General features: G+C 38.1%; 5 protein-coding genes across 7 annotated transcripts; 2 read left to right on the top strand and 3 right to left on the bottom strand.

Moving 5' to 3' along the window:
* The first annotated feature begins 1,231 nt into the window (after positions 1-1,231).
* Positions 1,232-8,474, top strand: LOC106420753 (ABC transporter B family member 6-like). The gene is made up of 11 exons (XM_013861595.3): positions 1,232-1,746; positions 2,607-2,661; positions 2,760-2,935; positions 3,050-3,250; positions 3,847-4,106; positions 4,198-4,508; positions 4,626-4,846; positions 4,950-5,290; positions 5,458-6,221; positions 6,315-6,556; positions 6,783-8,474. Exons 1-11 carry the CDS (start codon positions 1,357-1,359, stop codon positions 8,010-8,012), a joined length of 4,191 nt encoding a protein of 1,396 aa, XP_013717049.2. The 5' UTR covers positions 1,232-1,356; the 3' UTR covers positions 8,013-8,474.
* An 805-nt stretch (positions 8,475-9,279) lies between these two features.
* LOC106420754 (60S ribosomal protein L23a-1) lies at positions 9,280-10,409 on the bottom strand. The gene is made up of 4 exons (XM_013861596.3): positions 10,279-10,409; positions 10,149-10,194; positions 9,633-9,996; positions 9,280-9,534 (listed from the first exon to the last, which is right to left on the bottom strand). The coding sequence occupies exons 2-4, from the start codon at positions 10,162-10,164 to the stop codon at positions 9,450-9,452; spliced, it is 465 nt and encodes a 154-aa protein (XP_013717050.2). The 5' UTR covers positions 10,165-10,194; positions 10,279-10,409; the 3' UTR covers positions 9,280-9,449.
* A 1,697-nt stretch (positions 10,410-12,106) lies between these two features.
* On the top strand, positions 12,107-14,315 carry LOC106420786. 2 transcript variants are annotated; one of them, XM_013861634.3, is made up of 4 exons: positions 12,107-12,387; positions 12,536-13,181; positions 13,247-13,406; positions 13,481-14,315. In XM_013861634.3, the coding sequence occupies exons 2-4, from the start codon at positions 12,549-12,551 to the stop codon at positions 14,080-14,082; spliced, it is 1,395 nt and encodes a 464-aa protein (XP_013717088.1). In that variant the 5' UTR covers positions 12,107-12,387; positions 12,536-12,548; the 3' UTR covers positions 14,083-14,315. The 2 variants fall into 2 exon arrangements, with proteins under 2 accessions (XP_013717088.1, XP_022554829.1); XM_022699108.2 differs by having other exon boundaries at positions 12,108-12,387; positions 12,527-13,181.
* LOC106420787 (dirigent protein 9-like) lies at positions 14,289-16,020 on the bottom strand. The gene has a single exon (XM_048752600.1). It carries the CDS (start codon positions 15,306-15,308, stop codon positions 14,385-14,387), a length of 924 nt encoding a protein of 307 aa, XP_048608557.1. The 5' UTR covers positions 15,309-16,020; the 3' UTR covers positions 14,289-14,384.
* A 226-nt stretch (positions 16,021-16,246) lies between these two features.
* Positions 16,247-20,629, bottom strand: LOC106420616 (caffeoylshikimate esterase-like). 2 transcript variants are annotated; one of them, XM_013861475.3, is made up of 8 exons: positions 20,485-20,629; positions 20,376-20,408; positions 20,154-20,280; positions 19,917-20,063; positions 19,504-19,634; positions 18,639-18,776; positions 18,458-18,556; positions 16,247-16,686 (listed from the first exon to the last, which is right to left on the bottom strand). In XM_013861475.3, exons 1-8 carry the CDS (start codon positions 20,485-20,487, stop codon positions 16,411-16,413), a joined length of 954 nt encoding a protein of 317 aa, XP_013716929.1. In that variant the 5' UTR covers positions 20,488-20,629; the 3' UTR covers positions 16,247-16,410. The 2 variants fall into 2 exon arrangements, with proteins under 2 accessions (XP_013716929.1, XP_013716928.1); XM_013861474.3 differs by lacking the exon at positions 20,485-20,629 and having other exon boundaries at positions 20,376-20,414.
* Positions 20,630-20,674: the final 45 nt, after the last annotated feature.

Below are 20,674 nucleotides of genomic sequence, written 5' to 3'. Positions count from 1 at the left end.
TTGGATATGAAACGACTGTTTTCTCTAATTTAATGGACCGAAGAGGGCATTAAGGCAATAAGTTGACTTAGGGACGCCAAGGGTTCATCTTCTTGTTCTATTTATTTTCATTGGTTCACTTTCCAAAAACATTACTATCTCATTTCATCTTTTCTTTAATCAATCAAATGTGTGGGGACTGGGGACTGTGTTGCTAAAGATCTAGAAAAGGTAACAACAGTGAACAGATCAAATGCACTGGCAGAACATGAGTCTCTCTCCGTACTGCCTCCTCAATGATACTTGCCCTGACCCCACTGGGTACTTCTAGTCTCACATGAAGTAGCACCCTTCTTTTCCGCCACCCGCACCTTGCTTGCCTCTTCTAGGCTTTCGACAGCGAAAATGGTAAGAAACGATGACAGCTATTTGTTGCAATTCTTCACGGCACACCAAACAACGCACGCACATCTTTCCAAGTTTTTTACAATCTTTTATTTTTTTCTTTGTTCATTTATGGTTCTTTGTTTACTTTTGACTTAATAACAGAAAAGCATATCATCAAAATGTTATTCGAACAACCACCTTCTGTAGAAGTTATGACAAAATAATCTACTTATCGACCATCACAACTAATCTCACATCATGATTATCAACGATATTAACAGTGAATATAAACAACAAAATGTTAGAACCCAACTGTTTCTGTTTAGGAAAATTTTTAATGACGAATTTTGTGAATTAACAAAAGAAAAGGGCAAATGTTTGGTGGCCTAACCCGGCTCTTTCTCCAATATTGCGTGCAAAAAAAAAACAGAGATGATGAGTTAATTTCAATCAAAACTATCTAGAAATCGGTGCTGAAATTTTAGGAATTGTAGATAATTTATTAAAATTAATAGTTTTTAAAAATAATTTTAGAAATGTTTATTTATATCAATTCGTGAAATTCTTAAACTTAGTTATAGATTTATACACTTATCATCACAACATGTGCGTTTGTTATTAAAAAAAAAAATATTTACTGAAATCAACATTTTCTGGGGACGAATTTTCCTAGAAATTCTAGAAGGAAAAATGAATAACAAAATAAGCAGAGAATAAACGAAGAATACCTGAAAAGAAATTAAAAACTAAAAACTCGTCTCCGTAGTTGACCGTTAGCAGCCACCCCAGTGTAATTAATTTATAAATAATCATTAAAATGTGTAATATATTCATAATAACATGAGGTATGTTTCCCTTTAATTAATACGTAACAACATGAAATAACATTAATCTATTTCCTCTCCTCCTTCCTCTTAACCTTTTCAACAGATCCACTGAAATCAAAAATCCCCAAAACCTAGAGAGCTTCTCCCCCTCCCACCCGTCGCTATGATGGTTTCCAGGGGCTTATTCGGCTGGTCTCCGCCGCACATACAACCGTTAACTCCCGTCTCCGAAGTCTCCGAGCCTCCCGAGTCTCCATCTCCTTACCTCGATCCCAGCGCCGAGAACGGCGGCGCGGGGATGGCGACGCAGGCGGAGGAAGAGGAGGAGATGGATGAGCCAGAGGAGATGGAGCCTCCTCCCGCTGCTGTTCCTTTCTCCCAGCTGTTCGCTTGCGCCGATCGGTTCGATTGGGTGCTTATGGTGCTCGGATCCGTGGCTGCTGCTGCTCATGGAGCTGCGCTGATTGCTTACTTGCATTACTTCGCGAAGATTGTTCAGGTTCTTGCTTACGGTACTCGGGGAGCTGAGGATCAGTTTGATCGCCTTGTTGAGGTTAGCTCAGCTTGTATACGCTTTTGTGGCTTTTGGAAGATTCATAGTTCTACTTGGTTTAGTTATCTGAGTGAGCTTTTGGGGGAAAATGGAGTTTACGTTTCTATATAAGCCTTGACATTCTTGTTGGAGCTATTGAAAACTCAGCTTCGTGTGTCGAGTTTTGGAGCTCCCAGGTTATTGTAATTGTAGTGGGTTGCCACATTAGTGTTAACTGTTAAGTAACGTTTCTGCGAGGTTCTTGAACATTTGGTGGAGAGGTAAATATGCTAGGGCTGTTATCTCCACGGTGTTTGTGGGACTCATTAGTCATAAATGTACTAGGCCAAGTAAAGAAGGTGGGCGTGTAGTGGAATAATTAAACGAGCTTTAAGTAGTATCTTTAGCATTGGAATGATATTTCTTGAAATAAGCATGATTTTAGCATCTATCGGATGGTGTGAAATTCTGTAATTGCTTTTCTCTACATTTTAGCAACTTTGTGGATATGCATGCTGGCTTGTTAGTGGGTTTCTGGGTGTTATTATGTGGATGACTGTTTCCTGAATCTATATTGTATATTTTTACCTGGAAATCAGCTGTTATTGACTTAGCTGGGGATACTGAATAGTTACCTCCGTTTTACTCAAATCCATGCTCATAAGGAGGCAACCCTTGTTATAAGCTTATGCTTTTGGTTTTCTAGTCTTGATGGATTTCTATGTATGCTCTTGTGAATGTCTTGTTTATTTCTCTGAGTTCATGAAACACTGGAAACCATCTTGAAAAACTGCAACTCACTCATCTGAATTCATGAAACACTGGTGGCAACAATCCTGAAATGATGTGCCCCTCTTAAGTAATCTTTACCTTTTTTGCAGCTTTCGCTGACCATTGTATACATCGCTGGGGGTGTTTTCATATCTGGTTGGATTGGTAGGTTCACTATACTTATTAAACCTTGCTGTTTGCTTCTTTCCTCTACTGTAATGATGCTATTAGCTTCAACCATAATTAATTTTTCTTTGTTATAGAGGTGTCTTGCTGGATACTGACTGGAGAGAGGCAGACTGCTGTGATCAGGTCAAAGTACGTCCAAGTACTACTAAATCAGGATATGAGTTTCTTTGATACATATGGGAATAACGGGGATATAGTAAGCCAAGTGCTGAGTGATGTCCTTCTTATTCAGTCGGCTCTAAGCGAAAAAGTATGTTTTAACTTTTAATCTGGTATCAAGCTAGCTTGCAAATATCTTTATGTATGCAAGGATTGGTACATCTTCTGGCATTTCTTTAATCCTTGGGATCTTGGACATTCGCAGGTTGGAAATTACATTCATAATATGGCTACATTTATCAGTGGGCTTGTTATCGGTTTTGTTAACTGCTGGGAAATTGCGCTCATTACGTTAGCCACTGGTCCTTTCATTGTTGCTGCAGGAGGTGTATCAAATATATTTCTCCACAGACTTGCGGAGAACATTCAAGATGCTTATGCTGAAGCAGCCAGCATTGCTGAACAGGTATTGCTAGGTTTGTGGGGTCATTATGGAGATAGTGTTGATCTTTAATTTCATTGTTGAATCCTGTTGCAAGCATTAAACTTTGAAATGTCCCAACAATGATATTTAAGAACTGGAATTATAACAGAGAGATTTGTGTCTTGTGAACATTGAAACTCCTTTTCTCTGTGCAAAGTTTGATATCTTGTACTTTTCTCTTATTTAAAATCAGAACCTGTTAAACAGGTCCTGTTTTATGTTTAGAAAGGCACATGCAGAATTTACGAGGTTAGATTGTATTTAGACAGGTCGGACTTTTAGGTTACTTATCTTGGTTTTAGTGCGGCTGTACTGCTATCTGGAATTCTTCTTTAGTTCTCAACATATTGTCCCAGCTATGGGTTTGTTTGTTTATGCAAGGATGCATTTATAATTATTTTTAGCATCCATAAGGACCATAACTTGATGTATTGCATCAACTTAGATGCATGGCAATTACACGACCGCTAGTCTGTCTAATGTGTACAAATTCTTCTGAAATGCTTTCCCTACTGTTCAATATGGCGCCTCCTGTATCAAATTTCTAACGCTTAAAAGGGTTTATTCTGTATGTGCAGGCGGTCTCTTACATTAGGACGTTGTACGCTTTTACAAATGAAACTCTCGCAAAATACTCTTACGCAACTTCTCTCCAAGCAACTCTGAGATATGGTATATTGATTAGTCTTGTACAAGGACTAGGACTTGGATTTACTTATGGGCTTGCTATATGTTCATGTGCTCTGCAACTTTGGGTTGGTCGGTTCTTTGTTATTAATGGAAGGGCGAATGGTGGAGAAATCATTACAGCCCTTTTTGCTGTTATTTTGAGCGGGCTGTAAGCTTCAGATTCTACTTTTACTGCTTGTATCTTTCTTCTAAAAGTATACACGTTGATTTGCTAACCACATTCATGTTGTGCTGTGCAGGGGTTTAAATCAAGCTGCTACAAACTTTTATTCATTTGATCAAGGAAGGATTGCGGCATATAGACTTTTTGAGATGATAAGTCGTTCATCATCTGGGACTAATCAAGAGGGAACTATTTTGTCTGCTGTTGAAGGAAATATCGAGTTTCGGAACGTATATTTCAGCTATTTGTCACGGCCTGAAATTCCAATCTTGAGTGGATTTTACCTCACTGTCCCTGCTAAGAAAGCTGTTGCACTTGTTGGTAGAAACGGTTCTGGAAAAAGCAGCATTATTCCTCTTATGGAACGGTTTTATGATCCTACACTAGGTATAATGATGTGTAATTAAGTGTATCAATAATTTTATTCAAATCTGCCTTTGTTACTTGCCTGCAGCGGAGACTGTTATTGAGCTGAATAGATCTGTGGTTTTTTTTCTTAAACAGGAGAAGTTCTACTTGATGGGGAAAATGTTAAAAATCTAAAATTAGAGTGGCTCAGAAGCCAAATAGGCCTGGTCACACAAGAGCCTGCTTTACTTAGCTTGAGCATAAGAGAGAATATTGCATATGGCCGAGATGCTACTCTGGATCAGATAGAAGAGGCAGCTAAAAAAGCTCGTGCACATACATTTATTAGCTCACTTGAAAAAGGATATGAAACTCAGGTAAACCATCCAGTGAAAAGTTTGTAGTTACGCATTGCAATTTTGGTGCTTCTATTTTCAGTTTAGAAGTTGGAAATGACTTGTTTCATTGTTTGTCTTCTAGGTTGGGAAAGCTGGTTTAACGTTGACGGAGGAGCAGAAAATAAAACTATCGATTGCTAGAGCTGTACTCTTAGATCCAAAAATTCTTCTGCTTGATGAGGTCACTGGAGGACTAGACTTTGAAGCTGAAAGAATTGTCCAAGAAGCTCTTGATCTTCTGATGTTAGGACGGTCTACCATAATAATAGCTCGACGGTTAAGTCTGATAAGAAATGCTGACTATATTGCTGTAATGGAAGAGGGTCAGCTACTTGAAATGGGTACACATGATGAACTAATCAACCTTGGTAATTTGTATGCCGAGCTTCTGAAGTGTGAAGAAGCGACAAAGCTACCCAGACGGTATGATTCTCCAGCCTAAGACATATATATCTAACAACTAGTCAAGTCTGTTGTGTAGTTAACGTCGTGGTAGAATATTTTTTGTCCGACTGCTTTTGATTTGTAATGATCTATGTGGAAGAGGACTTTGACGATTTACTTGTTTGTGGAATCGTATCTTCTTACAGGATGCCAGTTAGGAACTACAACGACCCTGCTGTTTTCCAATCTGAGAGGGATTCTTCAGCTGGTCGTGGCTTTCAAGAACATTCATCGCCCAAAATGGCCAAGTCTCCATCTCTTCAGAGAGGTCACAATGTTTTTCGCCCCCAGGAAATGTGCTTTAATAGTGAAGAGTCACACAATGATCATAGCCCTGCTCCAGATAAAGTGGGAGAAAATGGCTCGTCTTTGGATGTAGCTGAAAAGGAACCAACTATTAAAAGACAAGATAGCTTCGAGATGCGGTTGCCAGAACTACCAAAAATTGACATTCAGTGTCCACAACGTCAGAAATCAAATGGTTCAGATCCGGAGTCCCCTATATCACCCCTTTTGATATCGGATCCCCAAAATGATCGCTCCCATTCACAGACATTTAGCCGCCCTCTTAGCCATTCTGATGACACTTCAACAAATGTTGTGGTGAAGTCACCTTCATTTTGGAAGTTGGCGCAGCTTAGTTTTCCAGAGTGGCTATATGCTGTATTAGGGAGTATTGGTGCTGCCATATTTGGTTCTTTCAATCCTCTTTTAGCTTACGTTATTGCGTTGGTAGTGACGGCATACTATAACCGCAAGGGAAGCCACCTGCGTGAGGAGGTTGACAAGTGGTGTTTAATCATTGCGGGCATGGGATTAGTGACAGTTGTTGCCAATTTCTTGCAGCATTTCTACTTTGGTATTATGGGAGAGAAAATGACGGAGAGAGTGCGGAGGATGATGTTCTCAGGTACTGCAGTATTTTCTTTCTTTATTTAATTCACTTCACTACCTGTTACAGCTTTCACTTGCCTCAGTTCATATATTTTCTCTGATGTGCCAGCGATGCTGCGTAATGAAGTTGGATGGTATGATGAAGAAGAAAACAGTCCAGATACGTTATCCATGCGCCTAGCAAATGATGCCACTTTTGTCCGAGCCGCCTTCAGCAACAGGCTTTCGATACTTATTCAGGATAGTTTTGCTGTTATCGTTGCCATTCTTATTGGGTTGCTGCTCGGTTGGCGTTTGGCCCTTGTTGCATTGGCAACTTTGCCGATACTAACTCTCTCCGCCATTGCTCAGGTTGGTTTCATTTCTTAGTCTTCCCCAACAAGTCCTTATGACGCACATGAAGGCTCCTTATGTTTTTTTTTTGTTAACCAATTCCGGTTCAGTAGTCGCATGCTTCCCCTTTGTCAAATAATTTGCAAAATGTTTCGAGTTCAAGTAGTGTCGATTTAGTATGTGGATCTCTCTATCTGTCTATTTTCCTGACGTTGGTTTCTAATATAACCCTCAAAATTTCCAGAAACTTTGGCTTGCTGGATTCTCAAAGGGCATCCAGGAGATGCATAGAAAGGCGTCTTTAGTACTCGAGGATGCTGTCAGAAACATATATACTGTTGTTGCTTTCTGTGCCGGTAACAAGGTGATGGAACTCTACAGACTGCAACTTCAACGGATACTCAGACAGAGCTTTCTCCATGGGATGGCTATTGGCTTAGCGTTTGGCTTCTCCCAGTTTCTCCTCTTCGCCTGCAATGCTCTCCTACTCTGGTTCACCGCATTTTCAGTAAAGCGTGGATATATGAAATTGTCAACCGCTCTAACCGAGTACATGGTTTTCTCCTTTGCTACATTTGCCCTTGTCGAGCCATTCGGATTAGCACCTTACATTCTTAAGCGCCGTAGATCTCTCGCTTCAGTATTTGAAATCATAGATCGAGTGCCTACAATTGAACCTGATGATACCTCCGCTCTTAGTCCGCCTAACGTCTATGGAAGCATTGAACTGAAAAACATCGACTTCTGCTACCCAACTCGCCCCGAAGTGTTGGTACTAAGCAACTTCAGTCTCAAAGTCAGCGGGGGACAAACATTAGCTGTGGTTGGTGTTTCTGGTTCTGGAAAGAGCACAATAATATCGTTGATCGAGAGATACTACGATCCAGTCGCTGGTCAGGTCTTATTAGACGGTCGAGACTTGAAGTCATATAACTTGAGATGGCTAAGAAGCCACATGGGTCTGATTCAACAGGAGCCAATAATCTTTTCCACGACGATCAGAGAAAACATCATATACGCAAGGCATAACGCTAGTGAAGCTGAGATGAAGGAAGCAGCGAGAATTGCAAACGCCCACCATTTCATCAGCAGCTTAGCCCACGGCTACGACACACATATCGGGATGAGAGGTGTTGAACTTACACAAGGACAGAAACAGAGAATCGCCATAGCTCGTGTAGTACTGAAGAACGCTCCAATACTGTTGATTGATGAAGCGAGTTCGTCTATCGAATCAGAGTCGAGCCGTGTTGTGCAGGAAGCTCTTGATACGTTGATAATGGGGAACAAAACGACGATTCTGATAGCGCATAGAGCAGCGATGATGAGACATGTGGACAACATCGTGGTTCTCAATGGAGGCAAAATAGTTGAACAAGGCACGCATGATACCTTATCGAGTAAGAACGGATTGTATGTGCGTTTAATGCAACCACATTATGGCAAGGGTCTACGCCAACATCGACTGATCTAGATAGATTGAACTCTTTCCACTTCACCAACGATCAGCTCAGAGTCACATAACAACCGTCACGTGATGCGACGGGATAATGTTATTGGATGCGATGACAGGACATAACTTGCAATCTGATCAAGGCTTATCGGTTCGGGAACTACATTATATGAGTAGCAGATGTACAACCACGGTTAGTTTCTGTAAGCAAAGTTGGAGTTTGTAGACGTAGATTCCCATATTCTTTCAGGAGACGAAGCATTGAAGGACTGTGTTTATTCGTTTGCTTGGTCTCTAAGGTATATCATTTTGTTTACTGAAACTGAAGATTAGAGGCAGTTTATTTGCTGAGGTTTGTTTTTTGTTAGTGATGCGAGTGATTTAGGTGGAGAATGTGTAATGGTTAGGTGTCTGGTTTGTAAATATACATCGTATCCACTTTATTTGGCAGGTCTTTTAAATGCAAGTTTGATTGAAACATCATTGGAGTTGTAGGGAATATCAATTACAATCTACATAATGTTGTAATCATAGAGAGAATATAGATAATAGAGTGACACAAGTTTATTGTGTGTTGTTAAATCTGAAGAATCTTCAAAGAGTCGGCCATAACTTGAAGCTGTTTCTTCACTTTTTATAATATATGCTTTACTGTTTCCAACTGTTACTGTTGCAAAGGAAGTGGTTGCATAGATAGGAGTTCTTAGTCCATATTCAAACGTGTAATAGCTCCTTCCATCCTCCACCCTCTGCATTTTCAATCCAATCTCAACTGTCATGATTCTCTTAACATTTCGTAACAAAGATGCGAGCTATGACCTCTTTAATATAGTATATGGTAGCTAGTTGGTTTGGTGCTGCAAAGTTATGCTTCGCTAGATTCGTAAACCACCTGATAGAACATAAAAGTATTTGTTGACCAATGTGACCAATGTGAACGTAAGATGTGCAATACATATATCTTCCATAAGTTCCACTTCACGGATGTCGTTTTCCTCAGTTGGTATGAACCTAACTCGAGGATTCTGCAGTTACAAGTATCTCCATCTTTCAAGGCTGAATCATGTGCCCTGAAGTCAAATTTCTATATACAGAAGAACAATGTCAAGCAGAGTTTTGTTCGTTACTACTCTCCGAGGAGTCAAAATTATAGTGAACAAATAAGCTTTCAGACTTTCAGTGATGGATTTAGACAGAACTTTCAGTGTTATTTTGGAAGTTAAAAAACCGGTTAGAGCAGAGATTAAACTTCAATATGTTGGTATTTTAGAAGTATAAGATTGTTGAGAAGCCAAACCAAAAACATAGAACTTGAATTCAATAAACTGCGACAAGAATGTATTGTAAAAAAAAAAAAAAAGATTTTGCTCAAAATACTACAACCAGATGAGTGTAATGATGATACTACAGAGAGACAAAACCGCAAGTCTGATTTTATAATTGCAGAGATAGAGAAACTTAGATGATGCCGATCTTGTTAGCAACATCTAAAGCATCATAGTCGGGTGTAAGCCTAACGTAAGCCTTCTTCGTTCCATCAGGCCTACAACAACAAACACCAAATACATCATTGTCAATATATATGAAACACACAACCAAACTCGCAAGCCAAGAAAGAAAACAATTAATCATTTAACCCACCTGATGAGGGTGTTGACCTTCTTGGTCTGGATGTCGTACATCTTCTTAACAGCATCCTTGATCTTCTTCTTGTCAGCACGAATGTCAACAATGAAGACAAGAGTGTTGTTGTCCTCAATCTTCTTCATCGCAGACTCAGTGGTGAGTGGGTACTTGAGGATACCGTAATGGTCCAACTTGTTCCTTGGAGTAGCACTGATCCTCGGGTACTTAGGATCTCTGGCCTTGGTCAAAGTCTTTGGCCTGTGGAAGGTGACCTTAGTCCTAATCTTCTTGTCCTTCTTCTTGAAAGCTTGGCCAGACTTCACTGCCTTTGCAGCCTTCAAGGCCTTGGCTTTCGGGTCAGCCTTCTTCGTGGTATCAACTGTAATAGAAACAACACAAAGAGAGCTTTAACAACTTTGACAACATAAAAGCATATCCTTCAAACTTAAGAACATTAAAGCCATGGCTAGTTATTAATGTTTGCGTTTAAAACAAGTAGATGGAAAATGATTATCAACGTAAAGACCGTACCTTTAGCAGGAGACATTGCTCTGAACGATCCTTGCCACTTCAAAATCTGTTAGAAGTCATGAAAATGAAATGTAAGAAAGCTAAAGAACGAAGCTTTGACATAGTGAATCATTGGCGAAGACGCACGAACCTGGTGAGGTGAAGCTGCTGAAACGCTAGGTGAGTTTTGCAGCGGCAGACACTTTTATTAGTGTGTGTGTTAAAGAGAAGGCGAAACCCTAGATTGCTTGGGCCTAATATTATAATCGGCTCTAATGTTAAAGCCTAAATGGAAGATAAAAAGTTAATAACGGTTTTGTGATCCGCTTCATCACCTGAAAAATACTCAAATACCCAAATCGAGACCACTATGTTAAAGAGCCCAAATTTCAATTTGTAGAAAAACTTAGAATTCGTATATTTTAATTTCGTTTTCAGTAAATATTTTTAAATTTCTCATATTTTTATTGTGAAATATGAATTTATAACTTTGTGTTATATCATTCAAAAATTTATGATTGTAAATCTATTATTTTTTTTTTTGAATGAAAGTAAAATTATAATCAAACAAAAACTGTGTTACATCTTGTGTTTCTGTTTTTACTTATGAACTCATAAGGCAATAAAAATAAAAGATTCTAACCACCCATTACGATGGTGTTAGATCTTCTCTCGTGCCAAACCAAGTACGCAGACTTCTCTCCAAGTAGGCGTGGCCTCTTGCTTTGACTGCAAGCAGATGCAATCTGATCGTTTTATCAACGAGTTTGCTCAGAGTAATGGCATCCTTTGGTTCTTCACCATATCTCCTCGAGTTTCTTTCCCTCCAGATACTGTGAACTGCCGCCTGCAGGGAGTATCTGATAAGGAACAATTCTGTGGCAGGAAAGGTCGAGCCAGATATTATAGTGATAATGGTATTCCAGTCTGTGGTAAAGCCATCTTTGAGAAGCCCTTGTACCAATGATTTCCAAACCTTAGATGAGTAGGTACATTGGAAAAAGAGATGATGGCAAGTCTCTTGCACTTCATGACATAGAGTACACTCTGCGTTTATGGTAGCATTCCAAGCTTGCATTTTATCTCCTGTTTGCAACCTTTTCTTTATTGCAATCCAGATCATAAATGAGTATTTCGGGGTGGACTCGGGGAACCATATGCCTCTGCTCCAAGGACAGATAGATTGCCTCGTCCTCAGCTGATGCCATGTCTTTTTAGTGGAGAATCTGTTTCCAAATTCATCGACAATAAATTTATTCAAATCTTTTAAATTTATAGCAAAAGAAAAGAAATTCAGTGACTAAAAAGTAATCCAGAACAATTAAAACTATAAATAAAAATAATAATATATATATATATATATATATATGAATTTTTAATAAGAAATAGCTGCAATCTACTAATCTTAAATTCTTAATGCTGGATGCCTGAATTTTAAAGTAAAGATATTCGTCTGTTTTAGTATAATATTTATTTCACATGCCCAAAAAAGTATAATATTTATTTCAATATGTTGCTTTTGTGTGTTCTCCTAATCTGTCATCTTTTGTCAATTTATATCCTGTCTTACCATACCAGCTTTGTGGTTCTGTTATTTTGTTTGCATATTAAAAGATAGTAATCTATACTAAATCACTTTTTATAAAACAAAAGTAAAATCTTCATCCAATATGTAATTGTCCTTAAGTCACCAAATCAATATGTAGATTTAAACATAAACAAATGCCGGCCAGCCTAAGAAGTCACTAATTGTGGTAAGATAACATATTATATAAATTTTTTTCTATTTGCATTGGATATGAAGAAGATATTGTAATTTTAAAAATGAAAAATGTTTTGTTGACACTTGACAGGAAGAATAAAGTGACGGACGTAATTTTCTCTGCATGAATAATTGTGGCGGCCCCATGCAAATATTATTGGACGGTTTATAAAAAACTAAATATTAATTATCAAATTGCAGAGATTTCTTGTGATGAAACTGACCCATCTTTGACGTCGATTCCGTTTCGTGTCTTCTCTTCTCTTCAAAACAAAAATTTGAAAGAGTGATTGTGACCCAGAGAGAGAGAGAGAGAAACGTTTCTCATCTTCAATCAATCTTGTTTGACCTCTCTGTTTTCAAATTTATCATCTGCTCTGTTTTCGTTTTCAGAAAAGTCAGAGAGAATCCAATTGTGTATCCTTCTCCCAAAGTTTCTTTTTCCGCAGATGGGATCTGCAACCAATCTTTAAAGATCTTTACTTCCATTAAAAAAAGGTTAGATTACTTTCCCGGTTTGATCTATCTCTCTGCTGTTGAGTTTCCTTTTATAGATTTGTCTCTTTCTACAAAAAGGAATCGACTTTCTTTATCGTTACTTCATTTTAATATCTGGGTATGTGTTGATTTCTTGAAGGAGTTGCAGGTCGTTAAAAGAGATGGAGTCTAAGGAGATTAGATCCTCTGTTTTCGCCAAAACGGTGCGTTTCAATGGGGTATCTCAACCTCTGCATCACGTAAAGGCGAGATCTTTTGATTCTGGTTTCAAGGTGGTTCCAACGAAGGAACTGTGTCGAGTTTATCTACGCAAAACAGAGTTGTTAGCCTCCAAGGGTATCATTGATTCACGAGCTAAGCCTCCTCACTCTCAGAACTACGTTGAGAAGCCAAAACAGAGGAGATTTGGTGGGAGATTTGATCAGCAAAACTTGAACTTGAAGCCGAAGAAGCTGAGGCAACACACAAATGCTGAGACGAAAGAGAGTTCTCCGAGACGTTTCTCTCCTCTTGGTTTCGGTAGTGACTCTCAGTTGCGAGATAGTAGAAGGAAAGGTCAATACATTGTCACCCCTGAGAAGAAGAAACCAAATGAAATGAGAAAAGTTTGTAATGGCACTACTACTACTACTACATTGGTTCAGAAGAAAGATGGAGCTGTGACTGTGAAAGAAGCTGGTTCTAAGTTGATTGTTAGTACCTCTAGGAGGGACTCAGTGTTGAGTTTGGAGCGGAACAGATTCGCACAAGATGTCAAGTTCAGACATGCATCTCCTCCAGGTTCCATTAGCAAGGTAATGATTCTCTGAGAGCACATTGTGTGATATAAGATAGTGAACACTGTTGATTGAAACTGCAGGATGAAAGTGAGGATTCATCAGACTGCTCCATTTCATCTTCTCCTGGATGTCAGACGGAAGAAGCTCATCAACCTAGTCCTGTTTCTGTTCTTGAGCCTATTTTCAACGACGATATGTTAGAGGACGACAGTGAAGAGCTTCCTTATCTTGATCTTCATGGTAAGAAACAAACAAGTTAGCTTCTGTGTATTCTTTTTGTATAAACTGTAACTAAAACCTTCTAACGGCAAAAGGTATAGAGAAGCAGCTTGACGACCTGAAAACTGAATCAGATAGTTATTCAGATGGGAGTGGGATGGAAGTATCAAGCGATGATGAGGAGTCTGTGATTGCTTCTGAAACCGAGGACAGTGAACAAGTCAGGCTCTTGGATACTCAAGAAAGGAGAGAGTCTTCTTACATTGATGAAATCTTGTCTGAAGTTTCACTTATGGACAGGAACTGGGTTCCTGACACTCTGACCTTCAAGGTCTTCGAGAAGATGGAGAAAAAGTATTACATTGAGACATCATGGAAGAGGTCCGAAAGAAGGATTCTGTTTGACAGAGTCAGTTCAGCTCTGGAAGAGATTCTAGAATCTTTTACAGCTACACCAACCTGGAAGAAACCTCTCTCAAGGAGGCTTGGCGTTGGACTAAGCACATGTGGACTGAAACAAGAACTATGCAAAGTACTTGCCAAGCAAGAGAAGCGAGCCAAGAAAGAATCATCCAATAAAGTGGCGGTAATAGACCTTGATGAGTGGTTCAAACTTGAAGATGATGATGATGAGTCAGTGGTTTGTGAGTTAGAAAGTATGATAGTTGATGAGTTGTTGCTTGAAGTCTTCATGTAGAGTTACAAAGTGATTCTTTTCATTCTTTTTTTTTTTGCATTCTCTGTATTTTGATTGAGAATAGTGAGAGGGTAGTTGTTGTTGCATCATCAAAGGGAGATGTGCATACAAATTGTTTTTGTTGTCAGGTCTAGGATTGGCCTCTTAGAATGTCAGTCACATTGCTATAAAAGTTAATGTGACCTTTGTACCCATTTGTCAAAGTGTGAATGAAACAAGATTTTTGATTGAAACAGTCTCACTTAATACAACAAAAGGATAAAAAGGCAACAAGCAGAAGAACATATACAAAAGAAATCTCTTCAAGCTTTGTAGGTGAGGTAAACACTGAAATGGAGGATGGTGTCTTGACCATCAGTGATATGCTGATTGTTCTGATTATGCAGAGTTTCCACTATAGCATACCCTTTAGCATGCTCAAACTTACCCGTCCCACCAATAACCGCAATCTGAGAGGCATGAGAGGCAGTCCTATGAACTCCAAAGAAGCTAATGGCATCATCCAAAGTGTCATGGTGATCATGCTCTCTGTCTAGCAACACGGTCAGAGAAAGAGTCTGGCTAGTCCCATCCAAGGAACTGGCTAGGTAAAACCCTTGAGCCTTCCCTATAACCGCTGACCCGAGCTCGTGGCTCTCGGTTAGCTCATCGTCCACAACGGTTATGGTACCGAACATGAGATGCTGGAGTGCAGCACCTGGAGGGAGGTTTCCCGCGGTTACAAATGGGAGGCTGTTGGTGCTGAGGGCGTCGTTGGAGTTGCCGTTGGTGTTTTGGATCACGGTGGTGGTTTGAGCACCGCCAAGGCCGGTGAGAAGTGGAGCTGTGTTTGGGTTGATGACACTGTTGATGTTGTTTGAGTTGACTAGTGGGACTCCGTTGTCTACAGGGAAGATGCTGTTGCTGGCCTTTGAGAATGGTATCCCGTTTACTTCGGTTTGTGCTACTATTCCTGTGACCACACGAGCTGATGGGTGTGACCCTCCTAGCACGTCGTGCATAAAGAACTCTAGTAACGGCTCGTGTCCACCCCCTGCTGGACCAGCCGGGAGTGTAGTTGCTGGTGCAGGTTGTTCCTCAGCTTCTGTTGGGGCCACGGTGGGGAGTTGACCGGCAGGGACTAACTGAGGTTGGATCTCATCAAGAAGTCTAGCGGAGTTGATTGATGCGAGGAGACTAGAGGCTATGAGGAAGAGAATGATTGTTATGTGGAGAGCTTTGGCCATTTTTAGTATTTAGTTTGGATTCTAGAGTTGCTTATGTGTGTTGATGTTTACTGAGGGATGGTTTAATGGGTTTATATAAGGAGCATTTGAAAATTTGGTATTGTGTGATTGGGAATGGAGTTATTAGAGTGGAGTTGTTGTTAATGTTCATGTGCTTTAGTTGAGTTTGAGAGTCAACTAAACCTCTATTTTAGTATTTGAATTAGCCAAATACTTTTTACTTAATGATGCGGTTTTTTTTTGCCAATTCAATTTTATATCATTACACTAAATTAGTAAGTAATTACATATTCTTTTAAGAAGAAAGGACAAGTATGACTTAAAGACTACATATCAGAAGATTGTATGTACTTTCTAGCAAGAACATTTGCACATTGGTTGTCTGATCTCTTTGTATACAAACAGAGGTGAACATCAGTGACCAAGACTCAAATCATAATGAGGATTTGAGTAATGTTTTGGTTGTCTTCTTCAAATTCAACTTGGGTGTGTATCCTAGTGACCAACAAGATTGTAGTGCCCAGATTAGTGTAGATGATTCAGCCTCCTCAACAGTACTATGGTCTTGGAACCTACCAACCATCTTATCATCACTGATTAAGAAACATCATAATTGCATTTAAACCAACTTCTTGGTGAGCGTTTCCATGTTAGAGACTTGTTGTTTGTCACCTTCTTGTGTAGCTTCCTTGATCAACTATTGTTGCATTCATCCATTCTCTAACATCATTAGTAGCTCTCGTAACAACAACTAAAATACAAGTCAACTTCTGTAAATCATTAATGGACTTGTTGATATATAATTATTTGCTAATGAATACATAGTAACAATGACTTTTACTTGAGATTTTGCAGCTTCCATTTTGGTTGAAGAGCGGTAGCAACTATGACAGAATTTATACTGTCTTAACTTTTAATTTGTTAGTTAAGAACTGTTCTTAACTTTTAATATTACAATTATCATTGTTTAACCAAATCAATTTAAGTTACAAATATCATTTCACAACAAAGATACACAAGAGAAAAGAGAGAGATAAGAAAAAAAAACAGAACTTGACTATTGTTTTTATTCGTTTGTGATATTGATAAATAATGCAACTACCTACTCTTTCAATTGGAAAGCATCATTTTCACGTTTAAGCTCGGATTCAAACCCTCCATGTCCATCAGAAGCTCTCTTGTCCAACCAACCAATGATGTCAGCAAAAACAATCTCAATGTTCTCTGGTGTCTCACCATACAGTAAACCATGCCACATCCCAGGGTACAACTTGAAAGTCTTGTCTGAACTCGACGCAGTCTCGTAAAGTTCTCTACTCACTGCTTTGTCCGTGACTTTGTCGTCTTCTCCATGCAACACCAAGAACGGTAACGAAACCTATCATCCATTACATGAAATTAATCGAAAATTAACTTCCTGACTATATATATATCATTTCAGCACTACGTAGCAGGCTCGGACTGGAGCAATAGGCAAATGACCTGGTTTTTTATGACATCACGATTTGGTGCAAAAATTTTAGTTATATGTAGGCCTTAGAGCATGATTAATGAAGAGTTCTTAGGGTGCAGTTTTTAGCGGAATATAACTTTTAAGGGCTTTTAGTGATAAATTCTCTTAACTAAAGATTTTTCGTAAAAAAATCTCCCAACTTATTATCTTGTAATTTAATCCCTCAAGTTCTATTCCGTTAGATTTTGTTACCCTCCATCTATTGTTCTGTTATTTACGGACATATACCGTTTACACACAAACGCAGAGTTTCATTTTAGTGATAAATCCCTCCAACTAAAGATTTTTCGTAAAAAACCCCCTCAACTTGTTATCTTGTAATTTAACCCCTCAAATTCTATTCTGTTAGATTTTGTTACCTCTGTCTATTGTTCCGTTGTTTATGATTGGATACTGTTTACACACAAACGCATAGTTTCATTTAAACTATAAAACATGTTTTCTTTATTAAATGAAATAAAGCAGACAATGAAGCTCAAAATCCCAAATCGAAAGTTATGTGTTCCAAAATAGCAATGCAAAGACCATAAAAGACCATAAAACATTGAAAAAGACCATAAAATAGAGCATTAAAAAAGACAACGCTAATTTAGACAAAAATTAGCGTTGTCTGCTCTTTATTTATGGTCTTTTTCAATACCCTGTTTTATTAGGGGTGAGCAAAAAAAACCCGAACAGAACCGAATCAAATCGAACGAACCGAAACGAAAACGATTCAAACCGAAGAAAACGATTCAAGGTTTACTTTGGTTGAAAAAAAAATCTAGAAACGAATTAACCAAACCAAACCGAATCTATAAAATAACTGAAGTGCCACTCCTACAACTTATAATATTTATGTTAGGTTCAAAGATAATAATCTAAAATAAGAAAATTACATCTCTATGTTTGGTTTTACATTTAATACAAAAAAATTAATGATTTAGTGTCAAACGATTATTTCTTTTATGTTTTACAAATTAAATTTTCATAACAAACTAGAACAAAAATTAAAATCAACTCGACTAAACACATTTAAAAAAGAAATATGTTTTTTTAGGTTTAAATGAAACTTTGTTTTTGTGTGTAAACATTATCCGTTCATAAATAACGGAGCAATAGACCGAGGTAACAAAATCTAACAAAATAGAACTTGAGGGGTTAAATTACAAGATAACAAGTTGAGGGGATTTTCTTAGAAAAATCTTTAGTTGGGGAGATTTATCACTAAAATGAAACTCTGCGAAAACGATATCCGTCCATAAATAACAGAACAATAGACGGATGGGTAACAAAATCTAACGTAATAGAACTTGAGGGGTTAAATTACAAGATAAAAAGTTGGGGAGATTTTTTACGAACAATCTTTAGTTGAGGGGATTTATCACTAAAAACTCAACTTTTAACTAAAAAGTTAAGAACCGGTTCTTAAATATCTTATTTAAGAACCGGTTCTTAACTTTCTTAGTTAAAAGTTAAAAGACGGTTTTTTATATTCCACTATAAGAACTCCACCCTAAGAACCTTTCATTAGTCATGCTCTTATGAAAAATTTCTATGAAAAATATAACGTACACACTGTGATTTGAACGCCGAGCATTATGAAGTTTTTAAAATGATAGAGGTACTTCTGCATAGTAAACGAAGAGTTAAATACCTCATTAAGTCTCTTCTCAAGATCGGTGCTAACCCTCAAGAGCTCATAAGCAGTCTTCAAACGTGGACGTCCTTTGTAGCAGTAAGGATTTTCTCTAACCTTCAATCATTTCACTTCATATAATTAGTTAAACTATACGTTTCGTTTCATTATAATAGGTCATAAGTATGTGCTTACGAACCTGTTTCCTGATTTCTGGCTGTTTAAAAGCAGTCTCAATAATATCTTGGCCAGGGATGATTTTCCATGTGGGTATAACCCCGCTTAGCTTCGACAATATCGAAATCACCAAAGGGCTTGGTTTCATTTCTTCTGCGATCTGTGACATATAATAAACAAAAGAAGATTAGTGAGTAATATTCTCATCCAGGCACCTTCAATGATTTGCATATGCATGTGCTTTGAGTATACATTATAAATTAGTTTATTTGCATTTGCATGATTACTTCAGAAACTTAGTGGGACTGTGGGAGCGCTTTAATAATTAACAAGATATTTGACTAATCTTCATATATATATATTAAATACTTTTCCTCATTAATGTATACATGAATTAAGAGGTTGAATTTCACACGCTTATCTAACTAATACAGTATTTGATTAAAATCAGCTAGTTTCACATCATCATGCCCCCTTTAATATTCGACAACCAAGATTTTGGCATTTGCATATGTCCGTTCTTATTGGATTTGATGGGCAGCAAAATGTTGCCCACACCAAAGTAATAAAATGTTTTAAATATGTCAAAAAATTAAAGAGAAAAATACAAACTAGGCTGGTCACTAATTTCTATATGGAAGATATAATGAAAATTGTATTTTTCATAATATATTTCTTCTTCTCATATACCCAGTTAATACTTTTCCCCTACTGGCCTCTCAAAATATAAGCCATGCTCGCTCATACATTTTCTACTTCCAATATATACTAAGTTTTTGTAGAATTTATAAAATATATGCAGTTGTGGCTTTCTATTTATAATTTTAATTTTTTCTTACGAGTGAGAACTTCTTGTCAGGAACCTAAAAAGATAGAATGAATGTTACCTTACACATTGGAGCAACCAAGACGGCCCCATCCCAAAACTCAGGCTTCTTTCTGTGTAACAACAAAAGCACTGCCCCGCCCATTGATTCTCCTAGCAGAAACCTCCTCTTCCCTTTATTCTCTTCTCTCTCTAATCATTCCAACCACAGACAAAAACGCATCATAATCATTTTCTAACAAAGTGATACGACATAAAGTTACGTGCGAGTCACTTTCTGTCATCAAATAACATCAACTCAAGAACATTTCTTTTATCATGCTAATTATTGAGTAGTTCACATTTTTTCTATTTGCGAATGGTAATTGGTAAACGAAGAGTGGCTTTGACCGTGTGTCCAGTGCCACCGTTTTCAAAAGATAAGTATTCCAAAGTCAATATTACACGTTTAACCTATATAAAAGTCAAGATTACCGCAAATTGATGTGTAGTGTGTAGAGACATCATCAACGAGATGGTCAAAGTTTGGAACATAAGCGCCAAGTCCATCAGATTTGCCATGTCCTTCATAATCCATCCCATACACTCCAAATCCTGCCTTCACAAGCCTCCTTGCAGTACCTAATCCAACCATGTCCATCACAAAACATAAAATAAAGCTATTTAATGAATACATGTCCATAGAAAATCATGAAGTGGGCTGATCTCAACTGTTCATGGTGATGCTGCACTCCATTGCATATCCATGGCAGATGAAGATTAAAGCCTTTGGCTCTTGATTTGCTGGTAACCACTTGCACGTGAATAGCTTCATTCCTCGAGTGTTCTTAATGAAACTCTGCATATAATTAATAATCATTCAAAACACAGATTCCTCTACCTATATAAAGAACATAACACACTCTTTTTTAACTAGCATAATAGAACACATACCTCTTCATACATGATGTTATCTGTTTCACTTGCCTGCATACAACACAAGAACAACGAGTTAATACATTTTCAGATGTGGTCTGAAAGAGATAGAGAGCAGAGAGTATACCATTTTCAAGAAGAGGTTGATTCAAGTCTCTTACTTTCTCTCTTTTAAGTTTTGTTGGAGACGAACGAGTTTAATGATAAGAGATATGTAATTGCTGAACGGCTCTGTTTATATTGGGCAGTTTTAGAAGAAAGGATGGTACCACAATGTGATGCCGTTTTGGTTTGATAGTGACGAAATAACGGATCCC

The sequence above is a fragment of the Brassica napus genome, chromosome C3, assembly GCF_020379485.1.
Source record: "Brassica napus cultivar Da-Ae chromosome C3, Da-Ae, whole genome shotgun sequence".
In the NCBI taxonomy this organism is placed as follows: Eukaryota; Viridiplantae; Streptophyta; class Magnoliopsida; order Brassicales; family Brassicaceae; genus Brassica; species Brassica napus.
The sequence above is the reverse complement of the archived record's forward strand: the minus strand, read 5'-3'. Positions and strand labels throughout refer to the sequence as shown.